The 18,754-nt window shown below is 37.6% G+C and overlaps 3 protein-coding genes across 3 annotated transcripts; 2 read left to right on the forward strand and 1 right to left on the reverse strand.

Annotated features, from left to right (window-relative positions):
• Nucleotides 1-4,120: 4,120 nt before the first annotated feature.
• On the reverse strand, nt 4,121-5,110 carry LOC120768108. Its single transcript, XM_040094654.1, has one exon. It carries the CDS (start codon nt 5,097-5,099, stop codon nt 4,464-4,466), a length of 636 nt encoding a protein of 211 aa, XP_039950588.1. The 5' UTR covers nt 5,100-5,110; the 3' UTR covers nt 4,121-4,463.
• Nucleotides 5,111-12,181: 7,071 nt separating this feature from the next.
• LOC120768106 (multiple epidermal growth factor-like domains protein 10) lies at nt 12,182-13,284 on the forward strand. The gene has a single exon (XM_040094652.1). It carries the CDS (start codon nt 12,308-12,310, stop codon nt 13,145-13,147), a length of 840 nt encoding a protein of 279 aa, XP_039950586.1. The 5' UTR covers nt 12,182-12,307; the 3' UTR covers nt 13,148-13,284.
• A 2,440-nt stretch (nt 13,285-15,724) lies between these two features.
• On the forward strand, nt 15,725-18,630 carry LOC120768107. Its single transcript, XM_040094653.1, has 3 exons — nt 15,725-15,952; nt 17,857-18,403; nt 18,492-18,630. Exons 1-3 carry the CDS (start codon nt 15,830-15,832, stop codon nt 18,530-18,532), a joined length of 711 nt encoding a protein of 236 aa, XP_039950587.1. The 5' UTR covers nt 15,725-15,829; the 3' UTR covers nt 18,533-18,630.
• Nucleotides 18,631-18,754: the final 124 nt, after the last annotated feature.

Raw genomic sequence — 18,754 nt, forward strand, 5'->3', positions numbered from 1 at the left:
CAATTCCGAGCCATATTTTCTATGGCTTTACAGAGGACTACATACACTAGTCCACGTGCGATCGTTGATCAGCCATCTAACCCAACCGAAGACAAAAATTTCTTAAACAAACGATTATAAGTATAGCTAAAAGATGCTTGTGAAGCGAGCGTAGATTTTGTAGCTCGTGCTCACTACTTTTGAGCGCTTTTTTTGTATGAACGCTGATGAGATCTCACTTTAAGTTTTGAAGTATGAAATCAGTTGAAAAATCCTACACTTCAATATCAAACAGCGAGGTTGTGCACGATGTCAGCGGCACTACCGGCCAATAGCGAAGAAGCATTCGCAATATGTTGAAGAATAAAATATGCGACAGCCAGTGTTGCCTCAGATTGCGGTTAAAATTAAAAAAATTTACAATAAATTAGTTTTGAAACTTAATTATAATTGTGTCTAAAAAATATTGCAATTTATTATAATTGTAATTACTAACTTATATTTTATTTTATTATCAAGAGGGATTATATATTTATATATAAGTAGTGGTTTAACAATATGTGACATGAATCGATGAATGTGCTGTAGAAAGTCTTACTGATTTAGCTAAAAATAAAAGACATAAAAAATTTAATTAAATAAAAAACAATAAACAAGAAAAAACTTCGGTTGCACCGAAGCAGAATACCATAAATGTCTTACAAGAACTTATGAACTCTGATTATGAACAATTTTTACGCAAATATCTTGTCAAATGAAAGAGTTGTCCATACAAGTACTTGATTCCGATCGTATAGTTTGCTTGGAAGATATATGCTATTGTGGTCCAATATAGGCGGTTCTTACAAATGAGCAGTTTCTTGGGATGAAATTCACGTTGCGAGACTAATTTGTCTACCACAACAACAATTCATGAATATTGGGTAGTGGAAAATGTCTTTTCGTGTTTAGTGAAATATGTGAAGTTTACGGAGACGATGCTGAATACATCGTGTAGCACAACAATGGTTCGCTCGCTACCGATTTGGAAATTTCGATATGATAGATGTATCTCACTCTGGTCGACCTATCATTGAAAACGTCGATGAAATTATGGAAAAGATTGACCAGGTCCGTCACATAAGCAGCCATCACATCGCTAAGAAACTTAGAATTCATCATCAAACGGTTTTGAACCATTTAAAAAAAACTGGCTAGAAAAAAAAGCTCGATGTCTGGGTATCACATTCATTATCTATGAAGAATTTAATAGATCGAATTAACATATGCGATTCTTTGCTGAAACGAAATGAAATCGAACCATTTCTGCAGTGAATAGTACGAGAAGACGAAAAGTGGATCAAATACGACAATAATGTTAGAAAAAAATGGTGGTCCAAGCGTGGTTAAGCTCAACAAATCGTCGCAAAGCCAGAATCAACGCTTCCAAAAGTTAGGCTGAGTGTTTGGTGGGATTGGAAAGGAGTCATCCACTATGAGCTGCTCCAGCGAACAATTGAGTATACATTTTACTCTCAACAACTGATGGGATTGAAGCACGCAATCGAACTGATCAACGGAAAGAGCTTCGCCTTCCATCAGGACAACGCTAGACCACACACATCTTTGATGATCGTCAAAAATTGGGAGATCTTGTCTGGGAAGTTTTGATGCATCCATCATATAGCCCTGACCTTGCACCATCGGACTATCCTATGTTTCCGACAATGCAAACTCCCTTAATGAAGTAAAGTTGGCTTCAAGAGAAACCTGTGAAAATTACTTATCCCAGTTTTTCGACGAGAAACCAGAAAAGTTTGACACTGATGGAATAATGTCTCTAGCGGAAAAACGGCAAAAGTGGTTGATCAAAATGGTACATATTTGGTACATTAAAGTTCATTATAAATATAAAAAAATAAGTTGCAGTTTGATTAGAAATACGAAAAGACTTTTTCGACTACCCAATATGTATTTTCGACTACTATTCTCGAATGTGAAGAAAACGAAAATAAATAAGTGTATGCTCACCTTCCCACTTCCACCCGCATCGTTGTGCGGAACGTCACCAAAAACGGTGAGCGAAGAGTAACATCAGCATTAGCACTACAAACATTCCGAGCGGGAACAGAACTGCATCTAAAGTTTGCCAACAATTTGGCGCTTGCCGGCCGGACACCTCAAAGCTCTCATTTTCTTGCAGCGCAGCGATTGTGACATCGGCAAAATCAGTAACTCCCTCCGTACAGTCAATCGGCGGCATTAAAATATCGAATTCAGCAGCTAGGAGAGATGTGTATGATATTAGTGTTTGACTAAAAAAACTTTTATGCAGTTTAGTTTACCTGCGACGCCCGCGTCTGATTTTTCACTAGTGTCGAGGTGACCAAGATCCGTTTCGAAATTGCCAGCCTTTATCGCAACATGCATGCTGACAAACGCCGGATAGCAAATAAACGCTGCACTCAGCAACAGTAAGAATTCTTTGAAATATCGCATTTTAACTATTTTCGAAGCTTGTGTTATATTTCGCCGTGCGTTGGCTATCAGCAATTGTGCATTGTTCTTCAAGTCCTGCAGCATACTGAAGATGCTTCTCTTCCAATTGTTGTAAATAATTATTATTTCTCTTAAAGCATTTATCAATAACATGCCTCCGGCCGTTTATCTTTTTATTGTCATTGAGTATGGCAAAAATAGAGGGTTTGCCTTTTCATTTCCACTCTCAAGCAAATGTATAGTAGTAAATAAAGGGTGTTTTTTAGACGTGTAGTTTTCATTGAGACAATACTTTTTTCGGATTTGATGCTTTTAACTATTGTTACCTGATTTATACCCAGTTTTGTCTGCCATTTTTAATGAACAGACTTTCGCCGGAATAACGGCTGCAATTCAAGGATATTTATTACCGAAATAATGATGAGATTCGGTTAGGTTTTCACAAGAAGAATTTGTTCGGCGAAGAAGCTCAGTTTCGGTAGAACGGATAGATTAGTATACAAATTTTCGTATTCGAATTTATGAATAATCCACAAGCCATAGTCGAGACACCGTTACACCCTTAACAACTCACTGCTTTGTGCACTAAGTGTAAAGGTAATAATTTATTCATATTTCTTATATTCATATATACAGTCAAAACGATATAACGGTTAATCCAAGTAGAGCTACTTTTTTCAATTGTCTTTCTTTGACAAGCAACTCGGACTTACGTTCGGAAAGACGAAGAAACACATTTTACATTTAAATTGAAAGCGTACAAATACAGCTTGTGCAAGAACTGAAACCATTCGACCTTCCCAGGCGATATCGCTTCGCTCTATGGGCTCTTGAAAAGTTCCAAGAGGATCCGACGTTTTCGAGCCAAGTTTTGTTCAGCGATGGGACCTACTTCTGGGAAAATGGGTATGTTAACAAAGAAAAATGCCGTATTTGGAACGAAGAGCAACCTGAAAAGATTCAAGAGCTGTTATTTCATCCAGAAAAAACAACGGCTTGGTGTGGTTTAACGGTGGAATCATCGGACCATATTTTTCAAAAATGGTGCCGCTAAAATCACAACCATTAATGGCGACCCTTACCGCTCATGATAACCGAATATTTGATGCCTAAAATTGAAGCACGTGAACTCGGCGACATTTGGTTTCAACAAGACACCGCCATTTCCCATGCATCGCACCAATCAATGGATTTATTGGGAAAACACTTCGGTGAGCAGAACATTTTACGTTTTGGGCCGGTCGGTTGGCCACCAAGATGTATGGGGATGTGTAAAGTCTAAAGTATATACGGACAATCCCGCTTCGATTCAGGTCTTGGAGCAAAGCATGACGCATGTCAATCGCTAGTTATCAGTCGAAATACTGGGACGAAAATTGGATTCAACGGATGAACCATCTGGGCCGCAGCCAACAATTGAAAGCGATAATCTTAAAAAAATAAATGCGAAAGAATGTAAGCATTTTCCATTAAATTTGAAGTTTCCGTTGTGTTTCTTTAAAACCATAGGGAACCTTGAAATGGATCACCCTTTATTATAGTCTCATTATTAATGACTTTTACGTGCCTGAAATGCAATATATTGGTTTGGACAACCTTTTTTTTCCAACAAAATGGCGCTAAATGCAGACGAAGTTACAGTCTTTTTACTTATTTTTGTTACAAAACATTATTATTAATATTAAAATCGGCAAAATATAAAATTCTTATTTATGTAATTTTAGTAGATACGAATTTATTTAATGGCAACCTTTTTACAAATTCCTTTACTTAGAATTGTTATATTTTATTTTTAGTTGTCTCTAAGAAACATAAGATATGAGTGCATCAATGTACAGCGGCGAGAGTGCGTATTATACAGGGTCTAAAATCGGATGAACAGTGAGGAAATGTGGCGCTTGATGTTCAAGTAAATAAGTTTCTTTGTTGTGCGGACTAAGCGAGAGAAGAATCACTATTGCTAACAATTAAAATATAATTATGCAATAATATTTTGCTAATGCAAATCAATTGCGTGATATAAATAGAAAGGCTATCAACACTAACAAAACCAAGGCCATTACTAACGCACCAATCCAGAGATATATATCTTCAATATCACCAACACTGTTCACATTCACATTTTCTCCCCGATTAGTTGTATTTGTAGCTCCACTGTTTGAAATAGTTTCAGTGGTCGTCGTAAAATCGTATGAGTTCCCTGTGGTGTTAGTATCAGCAGTTATCGCTTTGTTGGTAGTTATCCTTGATGTAGTGCTGGCGGCCGTACCACTTAATGGGTCGGCAACTTCATCGACGCGATTCTCCTTATCCCCACCAAACTCATTCGTTCGCACACACTTTGTACGTTGCTCGTCAATGTATTGATATCCTTGCCGGCATTCACATATCCGAAACGATAATCGAACAGCGTGTTTTGGGCAGCTGCTAAGACAGTACTTAAGGCCGCCCAAAACTGCCTCCTGTGTACCGAAGGCGCAGTTGCAGACATTATTCTCGCATCTTGAATTGCGCAGTTGTTCGGCTGTTACCGTTACCCATGCGCAACTGATCACCAAGGAAGTGACAATTCTAATTTTGAACAGAGCCAACATTTTTTTAACAATTTTGCAATTGTGGCGAGAAAGGCATGCGCACTGCATAAAAATGTAAGCAAAACTGATGCTAGCATTGGCATCGAACGATGAATAATTTAATAAAATTGAGTTCGCGCCGATTGAATTTGCACCAATTCTTATCGCGCCTCGTGGCGTAATATTGATATATCGTATTTTTTTATTTTATTTTTTATTGTTTGTGAGCACTTGTGCGCTTTGTATGAGCAATAATTATTTTAGTAAAATTACTAAGACTTTTCTTTATTTATGTATTTATCATTTCCAAGCAGGCTGTGCTCGCCGTTTGCAACTTCAGTGTTTTTTATACCCTGAACAGGGTGTATTAAGTTTGTCACGATAGTTTTTATAGTTTTGTTGACCTAACGGCTGTACGTATCACCTAAAACTAAGCGACATAGTTAATGGGTTATATATAAAAGGTGATCAGGATGAAGAGAAAAGTTGGAATCTGGGTGACTGTGACTATCCGTCCGTTCGAACGTCCGTGTAAGCTGTAACCTGAGTAAAAATTGTGATATCTAGACCTTTATATGATACACGAATAGTTCTATATATTTTTATACATCTTATTGATGTATATTTACATTTACACAATTGTAATAAATAATATCATAAGAGCTTTTGTTATCTATAACCGGAATGCAACCGAGTTTATACCCTATAATATACTATCAAATGAACTCGAATTTTTATGAATCACACATTTTCGTAAGAGTTTTGTTTTGTTAATTAAAAGGAGTTTCTTAGTACAAAAAAGTTGGGAGTTCATAATTGGGCATAATCGGACCCTGCCACGCCCACAAATTGCGATAAAACTATAATTTGGCTCAGCGGATCACAGTAGCAAGGGGAACCTGTGAGCATAAAATGGGCGTGTCCACGACTTCTAATATATTTAATGTACATATCTCCTAAACCACTAAAGGTACAATAGCCAATCTTCTACCGACAGTGTGAAAGTTTATTAAATCGGAAGATAACTCCGGTCACTCCCCATATAACGGTACTATATAAAACTATTAAAAGCATGAAAAATCTATAACTAATTACGCCAGAGACATTAAATTTTACCTCCGAGATTGTATGAAATATCTTAATGGGAGCTGGTGTGAAAATATGATGATGGGTGTGGCACTGTCCACTTTTAGGTGAAGTCACATATCTCAGAACCCGAACACCCGATCTGAACAAAATTTAGTACTTGGCGTTTTTCTCACATTTTTGTGTCATTTTTGATTATTTTACTATCCAGTACACATCAAGAAGCTATTAATATATTGGGATAAAACTTTGCACGAATAATATCTTTAGTGTGTGCCACCTTATGACCAAAAGTTGTATAAATCTAACAAAAACTGTTCAAGCCCCTAGATACCGAATATTTAGATCCCGGTACCTATAGTTGACCTTATATCGAAAATGTTGGTCAATGTGTGATATATATGTATAACAGAAATGAAGAAATAATCCTTCGCTGACAATGGTTTGTCTGTACGTAAAAAATGGGTAGTATCGGACCTCTACTTCCATTAGCCCCCATATACTTAATATAAAGATTTTCGAAATTCTAGGTGACTTTATGTTGCATATATCGGCCAATATATGAGTTATCCCAATAAAAATAAGAGAGCGTATTTTACTCATTACAGTATATCTTTGTACCTAAAATAGTCCCAGTTGGGCGAAAACTTGACCTAAATTTTTTGAGTATGTGGCATACTAATAGTATGTGTGATGAACAAAAATATATAAAATCGGGTTGATACTACCCCCATACTGGCATATACTATATATAATTTCGTTTTTTTGTATGCTGAATATGTCGGTCAGTGTATGAGTTATATGTAAATAGTATAATGTGTTTATAAAATTCATTGGATTCCGATCCTCTGGTTGATATTTTACAGTTTAAGTTATTTCCCTGGCATTGATTCCTCCAAGTTGCAAAAGTATAAAATGTTCTTTTGCATCCGAACTGAACCTTTCTTTATTTGTTGAGCTATCAATTTGAAATTTTGTATCTGTGCTTTCCCAGCCAGGAAGCTCTTCACATGTGGACACCACCCATATCGCACTGCACGATCGGAAACAAGCGCTTGCTTGAAATTTTTTGTATTTTGGAGGGTATTGTGTAGCTTTGATGCAATCAAAGTTAACGATTTTTCTTGTTTTCTTTTGTTTTATTATATGGTAAAGTATAAAAGTAAATGGTCTTAATAATATGTCTTACAAGTTATTAAATTTAATAAAAAAAAACTTCAATCGCACAATAATTCGTTGTATACTCCTTCCTTTTCATCACACTGCGCTGTGGATTTTCGTGTCACTAAAACAAACACGAAATTAAATTGAAACTAACGTTTATGCTTCGATACTTCAAACATTTACCTTTGCGTATGACTTCATTTGGCCGCCATATGTACCAATACCAATAGGCAAATACTGCAAGCGCCATTAAAGTTAGGAGAAGAGTAAACCAAATTATAGACTCAAAATCCATTTCGGTACCAATGACTGACATTACCTTACTGCTGTGTGAAAAACGTTCTCCACAGACGCCTTTTTGAAATTAGACTAATTCTCGCCACTTCTACAAGTCGTTTACATGCGAATAAACTGCAGCTGCTTATCACCATTTGAATATTTGAAGGTCTCATCGAAACCATATACATAAAAGCGTGCTTTTTGAGCGATGTGTGAATTTGAAATGAATAAACAAAGGCGTGCCTTAAAGGGAAAGCCTCCTCGACTTCAACATAAACTCTGTGTATATAATTATATAAGCGCACATAGGGTAGCTTTGAGGTTACTTACTTCGGCTTTAAAATTAAATAATTAATAAAATACCTTTTTTCTTATCATTTTCCATAACGATTTTTATAATCTTAGCTTTATTTGTCCAGTTCCTCGTAACGTTTTCAAATTAGCCGAATTTCCCGAAAGCAAGGCAAGTCTCCCAACGGCTCTGTGACTATTCACACTTGCTTAGACTGGATTTATACACATACTCTTTTGTTACTTATTAAGCTGGTAAACACTATTTTTGTCTTTCTTTTTCTTCATGATTTTTGCTTATGTCGATGTACCCTAATTAACAATATGTAATAACATCCGGTTTTATGCAATAGCTACAAATTTATACGTGTCTTTTTTAAATAACTTTTGCATTCGACTAACTTACATCATAAAAGGATACACAAACACGAATGACCTAATGTCAAAATGAAATACAAAAATTTTTGGGAATGCAACTAAGTTTCCTGAACAGCACGAGGATTTCACTTATCCCAATAGTGACAAATTTGATTATTGACGAAGCCATTAATTCAGAAATGGGCCACATCGAAGAAGATGGTTTTTCGATGAACATTTTCTCAACGTTTTTTTCGGCAACGTGAATTTGCCTAATAATCTTGGACAATTTCCAAGCGTTGAACTAAAGTGAAGCATGACATGGTGAAATGGAAAATCTCACCGAACATACTGACAAAATTTGACACAAATCCGTAAACAAACTTCACTTCATCCTATTGGTAGATACTTGCATACGTTTGTTACATCGTAAACATGCCACCAAAGTCTTCTAACGACACCGACAGCATATTTTTTAAAAGCTATACCTATAGATCGCAGTGAAATTGTATATCTGAAACTGAATGTTCAGGAAAAACTCGTCTCGAAATGTTTTGTGAACGTTGTCCAAAACTTTCTAGGACAAGATAAATCGGAAAATTAGAAAGGCTTGAACTTAAAATGTCATGGAAAGCTTTGATATATAATATGTCCCTGAAAAAATTTAATACTTTAATATTATTATTATTGTCACTCGAAGTTGGAATCTCAAAAAAAATGCACGTGGGTGGACCGGGTGATTTTGGCTCTTGATGTTATCTGAAATCAAATATTCTTGATTCTTGATTATTTTTAATCTCTAGACATGTCGTTCCGGCCGGAACTACTGAAGTTAAATTTCAAGGGTAAGTAACAAAATGGCGGACTTTGAAAAAAAAGTCCTTTTATTTTAGCAAAGAAAGGCTCGTAAAATAAAAAGTTAGGGGTGAAAAAAATTCTCGTTAGTAGCGACGAGAACTATAAGTGTGCTAAGCAGCCTGTTAAAAATGGAAAGCAATCGGTTGTGTAGAAAAAAAGTTAGGACCCGAGCCTACCACAAAAACAATGTTTTGAGAAAAACGCGTTTAAAGATCAACAACTCCGAGAGAGGGGACTCCGAGGCACTCTTGGAAACTCGCTATAACTCCCGAAATATTTCGAATTTCTGTCTGAAATTTTCACAGTATATTCTCAAAACATTGTACTTTCAAATTAAGGAAAAAATTTTCGATTTTTTGAACCCAAGTTACAAGACTACTACCTTAATGTCTTCATTTGACTCAAAACGGGTTCCTTGGAGCAGTCGTTAGAGTTTGCTGAATTAGAAGTCACTCAGAGCTAAATCAGGCGAATATAGTGATTGCGCCACCTTGAAAATTTGGCGAAAAACTCACGAAAAATCAATGCAGAATGCGACTTTGCCTTATATTGGTGCAAATTTCCCCACTCCATTTTCTGGCCTCTTTTTACGAATCGCAAAAAATGCAAACGACGCATAACACTCAAATAGTATTCCTTGTTGACAGTTTTACCCGTTGAAATTCAGAGTTCACCACTGCTCGATAATCGAAAAAACTGTCCATGCAACCTTGATTTTTGACCTCCTTTGACGTGATTTTTGCGGCTTTGGCCCGACTGCGTTCACGATATACAGCCGACAATCTTTTCTTTCCGGGTCGTATGCACAGATCTAAGACTCATCGCCAGTAATTGTTTTCTCTGATCCTTTCGATATTCCAACGTTGTCTGTAAAATCTCTGACTATTAATCGTCGAATTTTTATGACGTGTTGATCATCTGTCGCTATTGATGGCCGTCCTAGACGTGGTTCGTCGTCAACGCGTCCTCGACCCTCTTTGAATAATTTCTACCAATTAGACAAATTCTTAACGTTTCGGCATCAGAAATTTGATTCCCCTCACAAAATTTAATGGAACTTCTTTTTTAAATAATTTCACTCATCGCAAAAAACGCCGGATTATTTGATATAATATTTAGCACAGCTGTCACTGACAGTCATACCAAACCAAAAAAAAATATTTTGACGAATGGGTTTCCACGCCAAATTTAAATTAGAAAGTCTTACTATTTTTTGCCCATAAAGTACATACCTCGATTCAGGGCGCAAAGTTTACATTTTTACTGATTTTCCTTGAATTGCTTTTCACCAAAACTGGTAATGTTCAACACTTATTTGCATTTCTGTGAACTGTGTTAAGGTTCTTCTTGCCCAATGACTACTGTATTACACACAATTTTGATTGATAAGCAGCATATGCCCACACATATTTGTGCGTATGTATGCTTGCTTTACCACAAAGCGATAAGAACAACAGTATTTATATCTGAGGAAATCCCAACTGAAATATTTTAGTGATACATTTTAATACAGGGTGCGTCATCCTTCAAAAATTGTCAAAAAGTGAAAAACTCAACTTAGTACACTACTAATTATGAATCGCTTCAAAAGATATATCAATGGATGACCTTCTTTTGGTCTCTACCTTCTCAAATATATAGTCGATGAAAAACCATCTGGTTTTATGTCTGACCAAAAAAAGTGCGACAAACTCGTCGTCGTCGATGACAATCCATCCTATCGAGGTTGGATCATTATGTCGGGCCAAAAAAGTGCGACAAATGCCAGAAACGTTACTGGTTTCAACAAGCGAAGAGGGTTTTGAGAGTATCCGACGTTTTCCGCTGGGTTTTATGAACTACGTGGCTAACTTAATGTAGCCGGTTCAGGATGTAAATACCATGGTGTCAAACTTATGCGATTGTACTTCCAAAGGATTATTCTAAGATCAAACTAATGTTTTCAAAAATCCTCAGAATTTTTATTGATCTCAAAAAATTAAATTATATTATTACTTCACATACATGTTCAATAGACAACAAAAGGCGGACCGCTATGTGGAATATGGAGATATTTCTAAATGGAATTTCAACCCAACCGACAGAAGTGCTTTCATTTAATGCCAAACATGTGAGATGAACCGCCCTAACTGAAGCTTATTCCGCAAGCACTAGACACATACAGGGATTGTCCGGAAAGTAATAGGATTTATAAAATATTAATTGAACAAATAGTTATAATTCTTCAAACCCTTTCAAAATAGGCTCCTTCTGCCTCGATGCATTGATTTGTCACATTGAAAGCATGACGGAAGGCATTCTCCGGAATAGCCTTGAGAGCCGAGGTGCATGCTGCTTGGATCCCCTCTGCCGTCTCAAAATATTTGCCTTTCATCGACCTTTTCAGGCAAGGAAACAAAGAAAAGTCCGCGGGCCGCATCTGGCCCATAGGGCGGCTGCGGAAACGTAGAGATGCCTGCATTGATTAGGTAGCTGTTCACAAGAAAGGCGGTGTGAGCCGGTACGTTGTCGTGGTGCAACTTCCAATCGGCTGTGATGTCTTGTCGGACCCGATTGACCCTTCCATCTACGTCAAACTTGGCGCTTACGGTTTGTCCAGGTGGAACAAATTCATGGTGGACGATGGGTTTGATCTCTCAGATCAACCTCTTCCCGGCCCCCAAAACAAACGGTTCTGTCGCAGATATACCGAGTTTCACACAGAATTTAATAGCGTACCTCTGCTCTAACGAACGTTGCATTTCCGATCCTGACTTTCCAGGTGCTCGGTCCAGCCGCTCGTTTGTTAGCCAGGAACGCCCTCTACCGAATCCAGTCGGTGTGCGCACGCTCTGAAGTACAGTGGCGACGGAAGAAAATCAGTCCTATTACTTTCCGGACAATCCCTGTATGTCGCTTTCTTTGTGTTTGTATTTTCTGATTTCGCAGCATGCCCAGAACGATCTGTAATTATCAGTTGAACTTACAGAAGCGCGCGAATGTTGATAATTCTGAAATCATAATAATATATTCACACACAAATGTATCACATAAATAATAACAAAGCAAAGTATGTACTCTGTGTATTAAAGAAGCGAAAAGCGCGAAAACAAACATGCGAAGATATGTGGCCTGATCAGTAGTGTACATCATTATTTCCTTTGGAATACTGAAAGCGGGCGGTTAATACACATTAAAGCGGGCGATTCGAAGCAACTAGTTCCACATAGAACTGCAGGTACTTCACTATAAGGACTACTGCGATGTTTCAATTGGCACCAGAACACCTGTCCGTTCCACAAACAATTCAACATGGAACCAATGTGAAGTTCTATGCGTTGCTGATCTGTTGTTTGCTCAGCATAAAAGCCGCGACAGCGTTCACCATCACCGGCAGATATTGCCAGCGAAATGTTAGTGTGAAATATCAAGAGCCAGTGCTGCATATGAATGACCGCCAACATGTACAACGTAGCACAGATTATAGTGATGTTTTGGACACAGCAGAGCACAACACACTTTTGGCCGACGTCGCCGTAGTCAATATCACCGAAAACTATCTTACATACGAACCGCGCGTACGCTGGGAAACTACCAAAGTTTGCTGTCCTGGCTACAGTCCGTTGCTCTTCGGCTTTTGCGAACCCATCTGTGCTACTGGCTGCCCGCGCTACAGCCATTGTGCCACGCCCAATCAGTGTCAGTGTTTGCCGGGTTACGAGGAGCATCATCCGAACAATAAGAAGCTACATCAGCTGGACTGTCGGCCAGTCTGTGCCAATGGCTGCCCGCTGCATAGTCAATGCGTGGCTCGAAATCGTTGTCATTGTCGTGAAGGCTTTCGGAATACCAGCAAATGGTGGTTCCTGCCGTTAAAGTGCGAACGCATACAGTGTGCAGCGCCCGATCAACGTTACGATGTTGCACAGCGTTTATGCGTGAAGATAGAGATGAGCATGGAAGAATTGATGCGAAAGGTCGCTGAACGCTTAACAAAAGGTTTGAGTAATGCCACGGCGGAAGACAGCGGAGAACAAAGCAATGATGAAGAGGCAGCTAGTGAAGAGCTAGATAATAAAATTGGGCCAGACATTAATACGTAATCTAAGTTTGTAGATTTAGACATAGGTAGTTTCGAGAGTTTCTCTCCTCTAAGAAGGATGTCAACAATTTTTATTAAAACTATGCTTGTGTTTATATGTTCTAATGTAAAAAAGATGTTTAAGAAAAGCGAATAAATGTAGACTTAATATATATAAAAATAAAATTACTGACTTATTGGTTCTTAGACTAACTTCACCCACGAACACTGTCACTGTCGCCAAATATGACTTTTTCCTAGGCTATGAGACGACGAGTGCACACCCGGACTCTTTTGTCGCTCAAACCGGCTTTTCGAATAGTAATTACTCGTCCGAAGAACAACAAAGCGGCGGAGACTGATGGACTGCCGGCTGAACTATTTTACATGGCGCGCTGGCTCTGCCCAATCCACAAAAACGGAGACTCCACAAATCTGCGCCAACTACCGTTGGATAAGCCTCCTAAGCATCGCGTATAAGGTTCTATCGAGCGTATTGTGTGAAAGAATAAAGCCCACGGTCAACTAACTGATTGGACCTTACCAGTGTGGCTTTAGACCCGGAAAATCAACAGCTGATCAGATATTCACAATGCGCAAAATCTTGGAAAAGATCCGTGAAAAGATAATCGACACGCACCACCTCTTTGTCGATTTAAAAGCTGCTTTTGACATCACGAAAAGGAGCTGCCTTTATGCCGCTATGGTTGAATTTGGTATCCCCGCAAAACTAATACGGCTAAGTAAACTGACGTTAAGCAAAACCAAAAGCTCCGTCAGGGAAGGACCACACCGAGCAGTTCGATACCAAACGAGGTTTCAGACAAGGCGACTCCCTATCGTGCGACTTCTTCAACCTGCTCCTGGAGAAAATAGTTCGAGCTGCAGAACTTAATCGAGCAGGTACAATCTTTTGTAGGGGTGTACAGCTGCTGGCGTATGCCGATGATATTGATAACTAGACTAGATAAGAAAGCGAAGCAAATGGGTCTGGTGGTGAAAAAGGGCAAGACAAAAAATCTTCTGACATCAAGCAAGCAGTCGTCGCTCGTGACTAGGCTCCCACGTCATTGTTTATAGTCATAACTTCGAATTCGTACATTATTTCGTCTATCTTGGAATCAGCATTAACAGCAACAACAATGTCAGCCTCCAAATACAACGCAGAATAACTCTTGGTAACAGGTGCTACTTCGAACTGAGTAGACAATTGAGTATTAAAGTCCTCTCTCGACGAACAAAGACTAAACTCTATAAGTCACTCATCACTCACGTCCTGCTATATGGTGCAGAGGTATGGACGATGACAACATCTGTTGAGTCGACGTCACGAATTTTAGAGAGAAAAGTTTTGTGAAAGACTTATGGTTCTTTGCGCGTTGGCCACGGCGAATATCGCATTCGATGGAACGATGAGCTGTATGAGATATACGACGACATTGACATAGTTCAGTGAATTAAAAGACAGCGGCTACGCTGGCTAGGTAATGACGTGCGTATGGACGAAAACACTCCAACTCTGAAAGTATTCGACGCAATACCCGCCGGGAAAAGCAGAGGAAGACCTCCAAGCCGTGGGAGAGATCATGTATAGCCTGGACCTGGCTGCACTTGGTGTCTCGAATTGGCGCCAAATTGCTAAAAGAAGAAACGATTGGCGCGCTGTTGTTAATTCGGCTATAACCGCGCAAGCGGTGTCTACGCCATTAAAGAAGAAGAAGAGAGTATCATTGGAGCCGCTATTGTGTGAACTAAATGTCAAAATCTATTTTTTTTCATTAGAATATGCTATTTTCACTTTAATTAGTCCGAAAATAAATACTATAAAAGAGGAGTACAGTCTCAACTAATTATAATTTTCTATAAATTCACCATAATTTTGAGTTGAAATAATTTTTATTAAACAAGGTGTTTATAATAACAACAAAATTGAAACTAATTAAATTTCGAGGGGAAAGCAGCTCTCAGAAAACACTTATCAAATCGTAATAATCCATGGAAAACCCATCCAGTCCAACAACAAGCAAGTAATTGTTACACCATACAAAGTAATGGATTATTTAAATACGGAGCGAATACAAAACAACAAAAAAGTTGAAAATATGTTGCGGTTTTGTCTGGTAAATCCAGAATAATGGAACACTTTGTACAATCTTATATATGTATATTTCTTACGTATGCAAGATAAACAGGGTGCATGTTATGAGAGTTTTATACTAGATGTTCTTGTAAGTAGCCGCTTTATTGGTTAGCTGAAGAATAGGGTTCCCAAGTGGAACCTCTTTAGTGGTCCTTTATCCATTTAAAAAGAGTTTTTGAACGGCAGTGTTGGGCGCGCAGCGCTCATTACCCGCAGCTTGCAGCGGCTCGTATAGAAATTTGCTATCGCCTTCAGCTCAGCCTCTTCCACATTTTCCATTTGTTTTAAAATATTTCACAACACTGTATATTAACGTCAGATTGTGACTAGAAGCAAAATATAATATTTTAGTGGTTTATATTTAGTTGCAATGAAAGATTTTTTTCTTCTTCGACCACAACAAATTTTCGGTTTATATGCTTGAATTTAATCCTGAAGTTTTCAGTGCATATTGTGGATTTGAGCGAAACTGTTGTAATACAAGTTGTGCGGAAAAGATTTTTAATAATCACAAGGAATTATCCTAACTCTGTAGTTTTACCCAAATTTATTTCTTATTTTGAGATGCGTTTCGAAAATTTTATAACGCTGACGGCCAGCTTCGTTTTATTTGGAAGTGTTTCGGGTGATTTGTGTTCAAAAGATCAAAATGATGATTATAAATATGAGACAGATGTTGCTGGAGAGGTCAGTTTTTACAATTCATATAAATCAGTGTAAAAGAAAATATTTGTATGCTTGTCGGTGATCACAGAAATGAAAAAATTAAATAAGATGTAGTGCAAAAAATTAATTCCGAGCAAGCTCATGGAGTGCCCGTCAAAAATCTGCGGCTTAAGTATTGTATAGAGGGAAAGCTCTCTCGACAAGCTTAAATAAATTTTTCGCACCGAATATAAGCCTTACGTATTAACTTGTAAACGATACTCATTTCGACATGAAAAACGTAAATTCGGTTGCACTGAAGCGCTCACAAGTAAAAAAGTTTCTTTCGAAGAACATTACTTCGAGCGGTCAGTATAGTTGCTGTTGTTTATATGCTTTAGTTGTCCGATCTAAGCAATTTGTTCGGAGATTGTGCTCTTGACTTTGAATTATACATGCCGAATTTCGTGAATATATCTTGTGAAATAAAAAAGTTGCGTTATAAAATTATATGCCCTCTAGTGGTATTGGCGGTTTCGACAAACGTCTTTTTTGAAGAGAATGGTACGACGATTCAATAAGCAATAACCTGAGAGAGGAGTTCGCGTTTGTAGAGACACACATATACATAATATATTGAAAAACCGACTCAGTTCGTCACACTGATCGTTTATGTATACCTATGTACAACCTACGTTGCTGGTCCGCGTTGGACTCCTAAACTACCGAACCGATTTTAGCAAAATTTCGCACTGTATCCAGTTTGAGACAACTTATGTAGAAGATAGGACAGTCAAAACAATTCATAAATAATAAATACAATGAAATATGTATTAAATGGACACTCTATTAAGCGGACATCCCCATTAACACATTGATCGATCCCACAATTTGTTGATATTTATTGAGTACAATCTATTAAGCAGACAACTCTAATAACTGGACAGAAAAGCTGGTTGTCCGTGTCTGTTTATGAGAGATTTCACTGTATATATTTCTAAACATATGCGTGTATTCACAATCCCAAAAAAAAAATGTAATACAGTTAAATTTCCATAACTCAAACTTCTATAACTCGAAGTTCTCTATAACTCAACTCTTCATTTAGCAATTGAAGTCAAAATGCATGCAAATTTTTTGCCATAACTCGAAGTTTTTTTGCTGATTATGGTAATTCGAGTTAGGAAATTCAACTGCAATTATAATTTTCAGTAAAATGCCAAACCTTAAGTGCAATTTTCTCAATGTCTGGTTAGCAGCCACTTGTCAGTAAAGTTCTGGTAAACTAAACTAAGATTCCTTCTTTCGGTAAAGAACCTCTTTTTAACTAGAACTGACAGATGCTGTTAACCTTACTGAGAGACCAACCTTAAATTTGTTATTTTTTCCATTGACATTTATTAGTATGAACATATTCAAAATTAAACTTCAAGTACAATCCCCTGCATTCTTATATCAACAAAAACGTGTTCGCCTTTATTCGTAAATGAAATTTTCACTGTAATGAAAGGTTTATTATACGAATAATGGTATAAAATGTATACCACGACAACGCGTGGCCAGATCTACTAGTACCCCTGTAAGTTTTATGTGACCTTCGATATTACATACCCATTTCGCGATATAAAAATTGCTTACCTACTAACGCTTACCTACTTCCAATACATTTTACGGTTTTAAAAATCATAAACTCGCCAATGCTTTTGAACTGAGCCAAAGTTTAAGTTTTCGCCATGTCTTGGCTGAGTAGACTAATTTGTTTCGAAAATATATTTTATAGCTAAACTCTCTTATTCGGTTTTAAGTTTTTCAGGACTATGAAGTCTATATAGTATGCAGGCAGGGTGAACATACTATGTGTATTTAAAATAAAATCCCTAATTTCCGTCAATATTTAGTAATAAATAACTACTATATTCCTTTCCATTTCATTTATATACGTACAGGTATGTGAAGAGGGCTATGCGGCAAGATTTTGCAACGAAACCGTATTTGTTTGTGAACCCGTGTGTCCTGCAGGCTGCGAAAATGGTACGTGCATCGCGCCGGGTATTTGCGATTGTGCGAAAGGCTACGAGTTGCGCAGCAATGCAGAAAAGACTGAATGTGTACCGTTAACTCTAAATAACGATGTGAGGCTAACAAAAGCCCATACATTAACCAAACGGAACGCTAAGGCTAGTGATGATTTCAGTATGTGTTCCTGTAAATGTTGGAAATATGATTCTGAAGAATTGTGCAAGGAACTTTGCGAGTCAGAAAGTGATAAGTGTCTGGAAAAGAAGTTCTCGGTTTGCAATGAGTCGAATAGTTTAGTTTATAAAAAGAACAGTACAAATTTGAAATACTACTGTCGTGATAATGCGATTGCTGCTGAAAAGGCCGCTGAAATGGCCAGATGGTTCGTTCCTATCGGCTGCATTTTTATTGGAATCATGTTGATCGCCATCGTGTATCTGTGTGTGCGCATTTATCAAACTCGACATGAGACAGGTGGGTTGCTTAGTCGATGTAGTAGTTGTGAAAATGTCTTCTGAATTTTGTTATAGAAAATAAAATTTCATATAATTTTGTTTTTCAGGTGCACACGACATTCCCATAAGCTTACTTATGAAATTTTGAGACGACGTTTTGACGGCACGACACGGCGTATATTATTTATAGCATAATGCAGTATTTAACGAGCTTAAAATATAAATAAAAACCATTAAAAACAACAACAATGCAATGCGATTAAATTTAAGTGGAATTATTATACGATATGGGAGATTGAGTAGGAGTGAAGAATACAGGAAAAAAAAGCTGGAACTAGTAGAGTTTAATCAATGCTGAAAAAGGCAAATT

This window comes from Bactrocera tryoni, chromosome 2, assembly GCF_016617805.1.
Source record: "Bactrocera tryoni isolate S06 chromosome 2, CSIRO_BtryS06_freeze2, whole genome shotgun sequence".
In the NCBI taxonomy this organism is placed as follows: Eukaryota; Metazoa; Arthropoda; class Insecta; order Diptera; family Tephritidae; genus Bactrocera; species Bactrocera tryoni.

Bases quoted from the DNA above. Each gene is read 5' to 3' on its own strand.
- LOC120768108 (XM_040094654.1), bottom strand. From the start codon at position 5,099: ATGCAGTGCGCATGCCTTTCTCGCCACAATTGCAAAATTGTTAAAAAA.
- LOC120768106 (XM_040094652.1), top strand. From the start codon at position 12,308: ATGTTTCAATTGGCACCAGAACACCTGTCCGTTCCACAAACAATTCAA.
- LOC120768107 (XM_040094653.1), top strand. From the start codon at position 15,830: ATGCGTTTCGAAAATTTTATAACGCTGACGGCCAGCTTCGTTTTATTT. The intron at 15,953-17,856 runs GTCAGTTTTTAC...ATATACGTACAG, and splicing joins AGACAGATGTTGCTGGAGAG to GTATGTGAAGAGGGCTATGC. The intron at 18,404-18,491 runs GTGGGTTGCTTA...TTTGTTTTTCAG, and splicing joins TCAAACTCGACATGAGACAG to GTGCACACGACATTCCCATA.